Source organism: Mustela erminea, chromosome 6, assembly GCF_009829155.1.
Source record: "Mustela erminea isolate mMusErm1 chromosome 6, mMusErm1.Pri, whole genome shotgun sequence".
Classification (NCBI taxonomy): domain Eukaryota; kingdom Metazoa; phylum Chordata; class Mammalia; order Carnivora; family Mustelidae; genus Mustela; species Mustela erminea.
In genome coordinates this window covers 66,648,799-66,662,078 of record NC_045619.1, presented here as the reverse complement: position 1 = coordinate 66,662,078, position 13,280 = coordinate 66,648,799, and the positions used below count along the sequence as shown (strand labels likewise).

The 13,280-nt window shown below is 42.5% G+C and overlaps 2 protein-coding genes across 16 annotated transcripts in view; one reads left to right on the top strand and one right to left on the bottom strand.

Moving 5' to 3' along the window:
- The window catches only part of PPFIBP1 (PPFIA binding protein 1), a 176,647-nt gene that overhangs the window by 82,277 nt on the left and 81,090 nt on the right, over positions 1 to 13,280 (top strand). For 8 of the 14 annotated variants that reach the window (XM_032347580.1, XM_032347579.1, XM_032347578.1 and 5 more), the window contains exon 1: positions 3,064 to 3,199. The exons of 5 other annotated variants lie outside the window; for them this stretch is intronic. In XM_032347580.1, the coding sequence (XP_032203471.1) occupies positions 3,171 to 3,199 (29 nt within the window). In that variant the 5' untranslated portion in view covers positions 3,064 to 3,170. Of the gene's footprint in view, positions 1 to 3,063; positions 3,200 to 3,258; positions 3,283 to 13,280 lie in introns of those variants that run through there. One more of the 14 variants, XM_032347576.1, reaches the window with a different exon arrangement.
- Positions 311 to 2,983, bottom strand: C6H12orf71 (chromosome 6 C12orf71 homolog). Of its 2 annotated transcripts, none has more exons than XM_032347589.1 (3): positions 2,961 to 2,983; positions 1,316 to 2,003; positions 311 to 730 (listed from the first exon to the last, which is right to left on the bottom strand). In XM_032347589.1, the coding sequence occupies exons 2-3, from the start codon at positions 1,958 to 1,960 to the stop codon at positions 416 to 418; spliced, it is 960 nt and encodes a 319-aa protein (XP_032203480.1). In that variant the 5' UTR covers positions 1,961 to 2,003; positions 2,961 to 2,983; the 3' UTR covers positions 311 to 415. The 2 variants fall into 2 exon arrangements, with proteins under 2 accessions (XP_032203480.1, XP_032203479.1); XM_032347588.1 differs by having other exon boundaries at positions 2,467 to 2,968.

Sequence of the window (13,280 nt, the reverse complement as noted above, 5' to 3'; positions counted from 1 at the left end):
TCGGCCACTTGGTCGAGCCATAGAAGTTCAACCAAAACCACACTACCATCTTGGAAATCTGTTGGGTTATACTACTGCCTTCTGACAATGGGCATTTGGGTTAATATTAAGATGTATTAAGATGTAATATTAAGATGTATTAATATTAAGATGAATATTAAGATGAAAATGTGTAAAAATAGAGTAAAATACAGTAAGAAGGGAGGAGGAGGAGGAGACCAAGAATGCCTTCAAATTAGGAACGCTAATACTGCTTAAAATTCGCAGAGAATATATTTCAGACTTCCAGACAACATACAAACTTTCAGCCCGAGTCAAGATGGTGGGCTGGAAGAGGAAGACATGACTAATATAAGAGTATGTGTTATATTTATTAGAAAACAATTAACTCATGGAGATTGTAGAATGGGGGCTGTCAAATGGTTAAAAAATCTGGCGATAGAGGGTGTCCTAATTCAAGGGAGTCTTGAGGTTGGATTCTCTTGCTTCTGTGAGAGAGTCTTTTCTTTCGTGCCAACTTATGAGGCCTCTCAGTGGCCTCCTTGCGGTGTGGTCTCCTGAGAAGTGAGGAGAGGACTTGCTGCCTTAGCCAGCGGAAGACCCACCTGAAGTTCATACAGGAGAGGGCCCATGTCCTGGAATGAGTGTCCTCCTTCTCCGGCTGACCTGATGAGACTGAGGAGGTCTCTATAGTGCTTGTCATTTGGTTGGCAGTTGACTGGTTTATCATCTGCCAAGAAAATGAAGGAGTTAAATATGCAAATCCTGGATAACAATCTGGCTAATATTTACCACTTATAGAATTCAAATCCTTCTATCAAAAATAATCCAATTGTAGGGGTGCCTGGGTGGCTCAGTGGGTTAAGGCCTCTGTCTTCTGCTTAGGTTATGATCCCGGGGTCCTGGGATCAAGCCTTGCATCAGGCTCTCTGCTCAGCAGGGAGCCTGCTTCCTCCTCTCTCTCTGCCTCCTCTCTGCCTACTTGTGATCTCTGTCTGTCAAATAAATTAAAAATCTTTAAAAAAAAAATCCAACTGTAAATGCAAAATTTTAATACTTCAACACACATGGGGCAGGCGCAGTATCATAACTCCCCTATCCTCTCTTCTCCTTCAGTGCTCCTCAGTATTTTCCCTTCAGCTCCACCCCTGACCCCTTTCCTTCCTTTTTCCCTCACTCTCCTGCCACGTCAGGCGCTGAGGGAGGCTGACCTTGGTTTAAAGCAGGGAATAATGCTCCATGCATCATTTCAAACTGCTCCCCCCCCCCAACCAGGTCCATCTCCTCTTTGCCTGTGAGGCATCTCTCTGCTCACCTCAGCAAGTTCATATTCCTGAAGTCTTGGTGGAATCTGTGGAAACGGAATGATGCCTTCATGCTGGCAGGCGTGGGAGAAGTCCTGACAAGTATCATGTTCTTGATGACTGACCTGAGCTATGTCTAGAGGGGAGCTGCCAAACAACTGGGAATCTTCCTCCTGGGCAGATCCAGGGAATGCAGAGCCATCATCTTTGTCATCTTTCTGATTTTCTAGAAATGTCTCAAGCTTTTGTACAAGACTGTCTAGCTTACTGATAGTCAGTTTTCTGTTCTCTTCAGGGTACTTGTTGATCCACTGATTGCTTCCAGTTAGGTCCCAACTAGCTACGGAGCCTGAATTGTTTGAGCCCACATCAACATCCCAGGCCAGGGTGATGCTGAGTTTGCAGAACTGCTTTGGGTCGTCCCGAATCTGGTCTTGTCTCCTCAGGAGTCTGCCTGTACTCTCTGTCCTCCATGTCCCTTGGATAGGAGGGACAAGGATTGGAAGACTCTTGGGAGACTTGTCTTCCCAGGAGATGGTGTTTTCATAGGAGAAGGTGTCCTCGGAGGGGAAATAACCCACGGAGAGACTCAGGTTTGATTGCGAGCTGCAGTCTGTGCTGTCTGATCGGTCGCTGCTGCAGGTTGTGTACGCCATGGAGTTCAGGGACTCATTCTCAGGTTTCCCTCAACTCAGGAATCTTCAAAAGAAAGAAAAAACTTGGTGGGATTGGGGAGAAGAAGTAAGTCACAGTATTTAAGCAGTAATGTTATTCATTCCTTTTTCGGTTTGTTACTATGCCATTCTGGTAGTTCATCCAATTTTTGTATTCCTTAAGGAAGGACAAAAAAAGCTACCCCCCTCCCTTGAAAAAATGCCTTTCTTTGTGTGACAACCCTCTCAGCTAATCCTCTCCACCTGCTACTGCTTGTCTTCTGTCTTGCTGCAGTTGAAACAACTTGCATTGCAAAAGAAAAAAATGATCATCGTTTAAAATTTGAAAAATGCAGAAAAGTATGAAGGTGAAATTAAATACGCTTATGATCGTACTGTCCAGAGATATGGATAACCATCCCTGGAACGATTTTGGTGGATTTCTTTTTCTTTTTCTTTATATGTACATATGTGTGTACCTGTGTATTTGTACATATACATACACATACCTGCATATGTGTGGGTGTCACATCAGCTGTTGATCACTCTCTTTTATGGCATACCCTACAGTAAACCTGTATATGGCTATTTTGTCATTTTTAATGACTTTCTGATTGATGACCATTAAGTGGTTGTTACTGTTTTAATAAGTCTTGAATAAACCCCCTTATCAATAAATCCTTGTGTCTCCCTCTCTATATATATATCTGTGGCTTTGATGGATCAAAGATCACAGATAAATTGGAGTTGGTATCAAATTGCTTTCCAGAAAGGTTATAGCCATTTAGATACCCATCCTCCCACCATCTGTTGGCATTTTTTAGTGCAGCTTTTTCTGTGATGCCCCAGTAGGTGTGTGGGGGTGGAAGAAATACACACACACACACACACAGACACACACACACAGTCACGCCCTGCTCTGGCGGCTGCCCACATGAAAAAGGCGCTGCTAGCTCCTGGGCCATAAACTGGGATGTTAGAAATCCTTCAGATCCTGACTCACAGTGACTAGAAGTCCAACTGCCAGAGGTCTCTGTTCTGGGACTGTTGGTTACTATGGCAACACAAGGACCCAAGTTGGAGTCAGAAATATGGGAAGAGAAAAAAAAAGTGATAGAAAGCCACAAGAGCTATCCTTTTGCTCCCCCCGATTCTGTGCTCATCCTGTCTGGGTCTGAAGAGGATCCCCCCTGAGGGTGGAAGAGCAAATGCAATGGCGGTTCCTTCCCTCCTGTCACATGGGTATGGAAGATGGCTCCTGCCTTAAGGGAGTGTAGAGCCTATTTGGTGAGACAGACGTAAACAGCCTGTTATAGGACAGAACGGTAAGTGCAAGAACAGGACTTAAAAAATAATGTGGGAGAACGAAAGGAGGTTCCTCAGGCAGCCACGGTGAGACGGGGGTGGAGATATCAGGAAAGGCCTCCTGGAGGAGATTACGTCGGATCTGAGTATGTATGAAGAAGTAGAAGTTAGTGAAGTAAAAAGGCTCAGGAGGAAGCATCTGGGTGGCTCATTTGGTTAAGCATCTGACTGTCTTGATTTTTGGCTCAGGTTGTGAGATCAAGCCCTGTGTAGGGCTCTGCGCTGAGTGTGGAGCCTGCTTAAGATTCTCTCTCTCCCCCTCCCCTCTCCCCCTGCTTGTGCTCTTTCTCTCACTTTCTTAAAAAGGTGATAGAAGGGTTGGGGGAGAGGTCCTTTCCAACAGAGGGGACAGCCTGAGCAAGGTGAAAAACAGCTGATTGTGTGGGGAGATCAAGCTTGAGGAGGTGAATTGGGATCAGGGAGATAGTGAAAGGGTTTCCACTCCTGTTAGGGAGCTTAGACTTTTATCTGGTAAGACTGTACTCAAGATAGTGGTATTCATTTATAAGGCAGTCTTCCAGGCAATTCAAAATATATTGAAATACTTGGCACGATTAAAACAAAACTTAACAATGGACTTGGCAGCGTGGATGTTATTGGTGGACTTCTATGAGAATGGAATCGGTAGGTTTGCGTGGGGTTGAGAAATGAATGAGAGGAAAGGAAGCGAGAGCAGTGAATATAGACTATACTTTAGAAATATCTGAATAAGAAAGTAAGAGGTGGAAACTGAGTCAAGGTTAGTTTCTGCACCAAATCCCCAAATAATAAAGGAGCAAGGAATCAGTACGGGGGGGGAGAGTTTCAAAATATGAGATTGGCTGCTGCTTTTGAAGAGGATAAGGGTGGGACTCCTGGCATGGTTAGAGGGACCAGCTTGTTATACCCTGATACTGGAAGGAAGAAAGTGAAGATGGATATAGAGAAATTTGTAAGAATGAAGTGCTGAGGACCTCCCTTTTCTTCTTCCAGTTTCCCAGCTAGGCTTTTGTCTTATTGCAAGGGTAAGCCTGCATTTTACACCAATTCTGTTAACTGAATCTTTGTCCAGTTCTGTTAAGTGCCTCCAGTAACATAAGGTGTCTTGGTTCTTCTAGAACCAAGCCCTCCCACTTCCCAGACTGCTCTTCCCTTAACCACTGTTGTGAACCCTTCCCTTTCTAAAGGTATCATGAAATTATTTGGGAATTGGTCAGATCATAGCCCCACAGTGATCCAATCTGGTCACTCTGCCTTCACTGCTGTATTGTTCTCAGTGGGTAAACCATAGGTGGAGGTAGTAAATCTTTAATTGTTTCAAAACTCTTGTTTCCAAATGTGCAATTCTGAGGATAAATGTGGGTCATATAGGATCAAGAGCTCTCAGCTGCATAGACTAAACCAAAAAACCTTTTCTATAACAAAGTCATCCTGCAAACTAGCAACCTCCAGTCTGGTGTAAACTGTGAGGCTGTACAATTCTGCTTTTTGGTCAGTTCAGTGATTTCCAGGAAGGGACTAGGGCACCTACTCAGTTTCTTAGAGATAAAGCCCATGTGTAGTTTGAACAAGTATATTCTTAAAATAACATTGCTTAGATTTGCTTTTGGTCCATTTTGTAAAAATGTCAAGTTTTAAATAGCATTAAGAGAAATCATAAGGTTTTTATATTTATCAAAAAGAGGCATGAATTTAAACACACACACTCTAGAAAAAAGCCAAAAAATACAAGTCTACTTAAAAGAACCTCAGCTCATTGGAATCTATCCATTACTTAAGATCCTTTCTAAATATTTTTCTTCTTTATTTCCATTTAACAAGATTACATTTTTAAAAAAGATTTTATTTGAGAGTGAGAGAGAGCTTGTGTGCATGCTTATGAGCAGGAGAAGGGTCAGAGGGAGAAGCAGACTCCCCGCAAAACAGGAAACCTGACTCAGGGGCTCTGGGGGCTCAATACCAGGACCACGAGATCACCATCTGGGTCTAAGGCAGACACTCAACCCACTGAGCCACCCAAGTGCCCCTGATGAGATTACATTTAAAGCCTGCTGTGCTTCAGGTTTTTGACTATTGCTCAGGTTTAAATTTTAGGTTCTGCTAAATAAGACTTTTTAGGCAATTCTGTTTCAGGTGATGGAGTTGGGGGGAAAAACCATATCTCCTACCCAACAGCTGCAGGTGATCACAACTCTCATGAGTGACTGGGGACCTAGATTAATCCCACTGGGGCGTGGAATCAGGACCTACAGTCTCCCTAGCATTTATTGAGCATTTACTACATGCCAGGTCCTGTGGGTGTGGCATAGGCACACAGGCATTTTCTGTGTGCCTGTCTAATCCTCACAGCAAACCAATTGGCTGAGTATCGTTATTTGTTTGTTTTACAGTTGAAGGAACAAAGGCATGAGCAGTTATATAACTTGCTGACATTCCAAGATCATAAACCCTAGAACTTGGATTTGAACATAGGAAGTCTGGGTCTAAAGCCCCTACTCCTACCCTCTCCATGCTCTTGTCTCTCAGGGGCTGACTGCCTCCATTCTCCCTAGAAGATCCCTAGGAGAGTTGAGCCAGCCCAAAAGCAAACCCATGTTCCACTGTTTCTTTGAAAGAAGCCACTTTGAGTGGAGCTGTGTGTTCTAAGAGACAGCAGAAGGTGTGTGGTACGTGGGAATGGCCCAGAACAGTGGTGTCCACATTTGTAGTGGGCCAAAAGACTTAAAATGGGTGTCCACCTTCCTCTTTGACATAATGAGACCTAAATCAGTCTGCTTTGGCTTTTTATAAAATTCCCTGTGACTGCCTTCCAGAGCACTGGGAACCTAGAAAAGCATTTGTGAGTAGCTTTCTTTCCATGAAGGTGAGGGAAAAGCTGTGGTACCATTACCCATGGAAATGGAACGCTTTGAACTAAATATAAACATTTAAGTTGGAAAAAAATTATTTCCCAGCCTAAGCCACCAACATTTAGAGTGATCCTGAAGATAAAAAGTTTCAAATGGGGGAAGCCTCAGAAAAGATTTGAAAGTTTATTTATATACTGTTCTCTCTCTCCATATTTATATATACAAGTGCAGTTGACACTTGAACAACACATGGCTTAAGGTACTGAGTGCCCCCGCCACAGGTGAAAATCTGAGCATAACTTCTGACTCCTCAAAACTTAAATACTAATAGCCTTAGGAGCTGTTACATTGTATTGGGAGAAGAAATCCATGTATAAGTTCAAAGCCATGTTGTTCAAGGGTGAGCTGTGTGTGCATAAACATGTATATTTCATTTGACTATACAACTCCAATAGTGAAAGTCTCTGAAACTCACGTTCTCTCTTGTCCCAGAATAATAGGGCATTGTTTGATATATATAGATTTCATTCCACTATCTTATTTCTGAAGAAGCAATGACCTAGAACCTCTTTAGGATGCCATACTGAGCAGTGTAGTTCATTCTAAAAGAGGACTCAGGGGGCGCTTGGGTGGCTCAGTGGTTTAAGCCTCTGCCTTCAGCTCAGGTCATGATCTCAGGGTCCTGGGATCGAGCCCCACATCGGGCTTTCTGCTCAGCGGGGAGCCTGCTTTCTTCTCTCTCTCTGCCTGCCTTCAGCCTACTTGTGATCTCTCTCTGTCTATCAAATAAATAAATAAATAAATAAATAAATATCTTTAAAAGAGGACTCAGCTTTCACCTGGAATAAGATATCAGAAATAAGGGATTTTTGGTTCTTATTAGCTTGTGTTAATGATGGTCAAGCTTCTCTTGAATCACAGTTAATCTGCATATAAGCTGGCTCATCATCACCTTTTCTCTTGAAGTAAAATCATAAGACTTCTGAGATTTTTTGAATTTTTTAATTTTTTAAAAAGATTTTTATTTATTTATTTGAGAGCCAGAGGGAGGTGGGGGAGAGAAAGAGCAGACTCCTCACTGAGCAGGGTATCCCAACACGGCTCGATCCCAGGACCGTGGGATCACCACCTGAGCCGAAGGCAGATGCTTAAGTGACTGAGCCACCCAGGTGCTCCGAAAAATTTTTTAAATGATAGCATGTCATGAATTTACAATGTTTTAGGCCTGAAGCTAGTGATAATGATAACTTTAAAAATTGGAACACTTCCTAAAATCCACTTGGCTTGATGGGATTTGGAACCTAAATATGCAGGAAGTTTTAATTTGGAAGTTAAACTACTGTTAGGGTTAATTTTTTATATTGTCTTCACTGAACGACAGGGTACCCAGATATTTGACTAAATATTTTTCTGGGCCTGTTTGTGGAGGTGTTTCTAGATGAGACTAACATCTGAATGGGTAGACTGGGGAAGGCAAGTAGCTTTCCCCAGTGTGGGTAGTCTTCACCCTACTCTTTTGAAGTCCTGACTAGAACAAAAAACTGAGTAAGGAAGAATTTGTTGTGACTGTCTTTGAGTGAGGACATTGGTCTTCCCTTGCCCTTGGACTCAGACTGGAATTGATTCTCTCAGTTCCCCTGGTGTTCTCAGGCCTCTGGCCTGGGACTGAAACTATGCCACTGGCTCCCCAGCTTTCAGGTGGCAGATCTTGGGCTTTTCAGTCTCCATAAATGCATAAACCAATTCCTGATAATAAACGTGTGTCTGTGTGTGTTATGTGTGTGTACACATACACATATACATATATTTACTATTGGTTCTGTTTTTCTGGAGAACCCAGTCTAATATAGCTGCTTGTTTTTTATCTTTTGAAATTATGAACTATTTTAACAATACAAAAATTATCACAAACATTGTCATATGATGCACTAGGTACTCAGCATCATTTCTGTGGTAGTCCTGCCCATAATCCATAATCACAGCCTGAGAATGAGACAGTGTCAGCCAAACCCCTGTTGTGAACCATTCAACGAAATAACTGACAAGTGTCAAGGTCATAAAAGACAAGGAAAGGCTGGCTGCAAAACTGTCAAAGACTACAGAACACGGAGGAGAAATAACAACTATAAATGTACTGAGGGGGGGCATCTGGGTGGTACAGTTGGTTAAGGGTCTGATTCCTGGTTTCAGCTCAGGTCCTGATCTTAGGTTGTGAGGTCCAGCCACCTGGAGACCCATGGGCTCTGCACTCAGTGGGGAATCTGCTTGAGATTCTCTCTTTCTCTCCCTCTGCCTCTCTCCACACCAAAGTAAAGAAATACATTTTTTTTTAAAGTACTGAGGGATTCTGGGTAGGATCCAAGAATAGGTAAAGAACAGTAATGGAAAAAGTAGAGTGATTTCAACATGTTCCTTATTTTAATTAATAGTTTTACAATAGTATTATATCCAAGTTCATTTCCTGATCTCAAGATGTTGATATTAGAGGGAGTGGGTAGAGGAATGTGTGGATACTGTGTTTGCGACTTTTCTCTAAGTGTAAAATACGGTCAAAAAGAAACATTTTTAAGAGAATACATAAAAATATAGTAAATAATGTAAGAAACACCTATATACTTAAAACTTATTTCGGTCAAGTCTTAACGGTTTGCCATGTTTAATTTTTTAATTTATTTTATAATTTTATATATTCGAGAGAGAGAGAGAGTACAAGCTGGGGGAGAGACAGAGAGGGAGAAGCAGGCTCCCTGCTGAGCAGGGAGCCCAATGCGGGGCTCAATCCCAAGACTCTGGTATCATGACCTGAGCTGAAGGCAGATGTTTAATAGACTGAGCCACCCAGGCACCCCTAATTTTTTAAAAAGAAACAAAACATTCTAGATAAAACTTAAAACCCTTTGTATTCCTCCTTTTCTCTCCTACCCCACTTCTCCTGTGGTCACTCTCTTCAATTTGATGTTTATTTACCTTAGACATCTTTTATTATCAACTTTACATGTTAATATGTTGCTTAATTTTTGGAGACAGAAACCATTGTAAGTATGAGTTTAATTTCAATACTACTGAACTGTACACTAAAACATGGTTAAGATGGTAAATTTTATGATGTGTGTATTTTAACACCGACACAGACACACACACACACACACACACACACACAAACATGTGTTGGGTGGGGGCCCAGTGTAAGTAGATGTAAGAGATGTTTTTTAGAAAATGGTAAGTCCCCTTATTCCTATAGCTTGTTTTGTTTTATAAGAATTATTGTGACAAGGGCATCCTTCTTCCAAATCAAATTCTTAGCTGAAATATTTAGTGTCTATTTTGGGGGGATGGGGAGTGGACACTGTACAGTTTCCTACGCTCTAGTTATAGGTTTATTCCCAAACAGACAAGACCTTATCGAAGCTCATGGACCTCATTAAAGAAGAATGGTGTTTTGGTGTAATGCAAAGTTAAATGTTATGAAGCCTTTACCTATGCTATCTACTAGGGGCTTTCACAGGCTTGTTCATTTAATTTCCATGACAGCTGCCCAAGTTGTGTATTTTTATCCCAATCTTAACTTCTGGTGCAGTTCAGATTACCCAGATCTGCCTTTAGAGTCCAGAGGTCATCTGGAGGTGGGCTGCTGAGAACTAGCCTCAGCCGGTCGTACACTGTAGGCTGATACAGCTAGTGGACAATCGCAGTAGATGAGAGCTGTAGGTCTCCCATGTGCAAGCATTTAATAGCAAGCAGGCACAAAATCTGCGCCTAGCCCTCCTTCATAAGCTCCATAACTATGCCATCCGACAGAGTAGCTACCAGGCACAGGTGGCCATTCAAATTCAAATTAAATTAATAATTTGGTTCTTTGGTCACACCAGCCAAATTTCCAGTGCTCTGTGACTGCCTGTACCTAGTGGCTAGCTTATCACAGGGCAGACAAACATTTCCGGCATTGCAGCAGAGTTCTGTTGCCCTGGAAGATCTTTAACGCTGTGTCCTTTTGTGTATTTGAGTAGCACTCTGAACAAAACGTTTCATTAGAGGCAGATGGGACCATAGCCTAGAATCAGGATTAGACTTTTCTGTCAGGATCAGGTGAGAATATTTTTTTCCAGAGCATCTAGAAAGACGACTGGTGGCAGTCTTCAGCAAGGGCACCATTTTGAAAGGTTTGGACAGCTGGGTTGGATAGGTTCTTATGCCCACTTCAGCATAAACAGAATATATCTGTACGATACTTACAGGCCACAGTGAACACCATTTCATTGATGAAAACTCATTTGTGGCCACCATTATACTAAGCAGCAACCCTCTGGTGTTCAGCAGATAATTGGCTTTATTTTCTGTTTACATGAGCTTTTTTTTTCTTTCTTTCTTTCTTTCTTTTTTTTTTTTTAAAGAAAGGTAGAGAGGTGGAGATGTTGGGGGAGGAGCAGAAGGAGAGAGATTCCTAAACAAGCTCCACGCCCAGTGCAGAGCCCAACACGGGGCTCGATCTCCAGACTGAGATCATGACCTGAGCCAACCAAAATCAAGAGTTGGATGCTTAACCGACTGAGCAACCCAGGCACCCCTACATGAGCTTTTGATTAGTCATTCAAATGCTAACTGCCCCAGAGTATAGGTTAAAAATAATAATCCCTTTTGTGTCACAAGTGCCTAGGTTGAAGTATTTTTAAAAATAGCAGGCACCGTAACAGCCTGTGTTTGTTCTGTCATTCAGTCCTTCCAACAGCCCTTCTCATACACATTGCTGATATTAACATCATTTGGGGCTGGCTTTAATTCCCCAGGGGCCCGTGGCCAGACTTTTGCATGATGGAGACAGTTGCTTCTTTATTTAAGTGAGAACTAAATGAGCATTATTTATGCAGTTACCAGACATGCATATAGCCTGTCTTGTTTTATCTCCTAATGTCGGGTCTTATACCTATTTTAGGCCAAGACTGGTAGTGCCTTACACAACACCAAATGTGGGGAATCCACAGTCTTCTCCTAGCTCTCTGTTAAAATACTCCCTCTACTCTTCCGTTTTTATCAATTTAACTAGGTGCCTACCAATTGAGTGCCTGTCCAATTCCAGGTCACTTCTAGCAACAGCAAATCCATTTTTAACTTGGCTCTTAGAGATAATAATGCTTTTCTTGTAGAGTTTTGGTAATGATTAGAGATTATATATGTGGAATGCAAGGTAAATGGTTTATTTTTATTTCACAGTTAAGGAAATTGAAACTACTTCCTGTTTCATTGGCACTGCTTCTCTGGAGAAAACGTTTTTATTTTAAAATTTCAAACATAGGGGGCACCTGTGTGGCTCAGTGGGTTAAGCCTACACCTTTTCGGCTGAGGTCATGGTCTCGGAGTCCCAAGATGGAACCCAACATCGGGCTCTTTGTTTGGCAGGGAGCCTGCTTCCCCCTCCACCCGCCCCGCCTCTCAGCCTACTTATAATCTCTCTGTCAAATAAAAATCTTTAAAAAAAATTTTTTTTCAAATGTAGGGGTGCCTGGGTGACACAGTTGATTAAGCGTCCAAGTCTTGGTTTTGGCTCAGGTCATAGTCTTAGGATTGTGGAGACTGGGCCCCAAGTCTGGTGCCACTTGCTCAGCGAGGAGTGTGCTTGTCCCTCTCTCTCCCCTTCTGTGCCTACCCTCACTGCTCATGTGTGCTCTCTCTCTAAAATAAAATCTTTAGAAAGAAATTCAAGCATAAACTTATTTCCAGCTCTGATTGTGTATCAGAATCATGTGTGCACTTAGTGATTATACTGGTGTTTGTATGATTATCTGACCATCTCCTTCCCATAGGCTGGATCCCCGCAAGAGAAAGGTGGAGCCTTGTGGTTGTCAAGCAGTGTCTCTGTCTCCCAGTTTGGTGCCTGGTCTGTGAGCCTCTCCAGGATTCTGACGGTCCTAAGGGACCACCACAGTTCTCATCCTTTCTGTGTTTCATGTGGGCACTGCACTGGAGGCTTTCCATTTCTAGTCCATTTTCCAGTCAGGGTGGAAATGCGTGGAAGGGATCCTTTCAGGGCTAAGCAGAGACCTGGCAAAATGAATCCCAACCAATCTGGACATTTAGTTTTTGCTTTGCCATTAATCTGAATTGGCAGATGGTTCTCTTGGTGGAGAGAGTTTTTCACAAGAAATCTATGGGGTGGAGGATGGGGAGAATGTAGACTCTGCAGGTGCTTTTAGTTATCTCAGAGGAAACAAGAAACTTCAGAGCCTAGTTGGCATTTTACTGCAGTTCCCTAAAAGACTTGTAATAAAATGCTCAAAATGCAAAGATTTTGTTCTGGTTCTCTGGGGTGTTGCAAAGGGAGGGGGCGGGGGACAGTCCAAATGAGGTACAGAAATCTAGGAAGATGTGCTCAAGGTTGATAACCCCAAGAGATCAGAGGTAGACTAGCATGCAGCTCCCAAACTCACCCGATGGGAGAAAATATGCATAGGAGGTAGCCTACACTATTTTCCTTAAATTCTGGGAAATCAGAAAGATGGTATGTTGTAACTGAAGAATGAATAAAGAGTACATGTGGATAGAAACAGAAGATGTGAATACCTATTATAAACAATGATTAACTTCATTTTAATTAGAAGGGAATTAGAAGAAAAGCAGAATATGAATAGGTGAGCCTAGGGTGAGGGCTGGGGAGAGATACAGCTTGGATGTCTTGCTGCCTCTGGCCATTATCATCAGTCATCACAGAGCTCCCACTGCAGACATTGCCCATGGGCCAGAGCTTCCTGACCTCGCTCCCCCTCCTACCTGTAAATGTTTTTACATGTCCGTCCAACCTTTTCTTAGCACAGGCAAAGCTTTCTCTCCACTTCCTTAAAGCTAAATAAAATTAAGCTACAGTAGGTTCCCCACCTCTGGCTCAGATCTCCCTTGGCATCTTTGAGCAGAGCTGTTGTGTTTGCATGGTGGTCTCCATTCCATTATGAACCACTTGTGCGTGCCTCCATTGGAAGGCAGTTGGTTACCCACAATGGTGGTGGTCCTGTCAGCATTGGAACTGGTTAATGAAAATGACATTGGTTAATGAAAACTATAAGAAATGATCAGGCAAGGCATTTCCGGATCTTTTAAAGTTAAAAAAGGACTATTTTTAGAATAACACAAGATGATTATGG

Coding starts and splice junctions, on each gene's coding strand:
- C6H12orf71 (XM_032347589.1), bottom strand. CDS start 1,960: ATGGCGTACACAACCTGCAGCAGCGACCGATCAGACAGCACAGACTGC. Junction 731..1,315: donor AGGAATATGAACTTGCTGAG/GTGAGCAGAGAG, acceptor TTTTCTTGGCAG/ATGATAAACCAGTCAACTGC.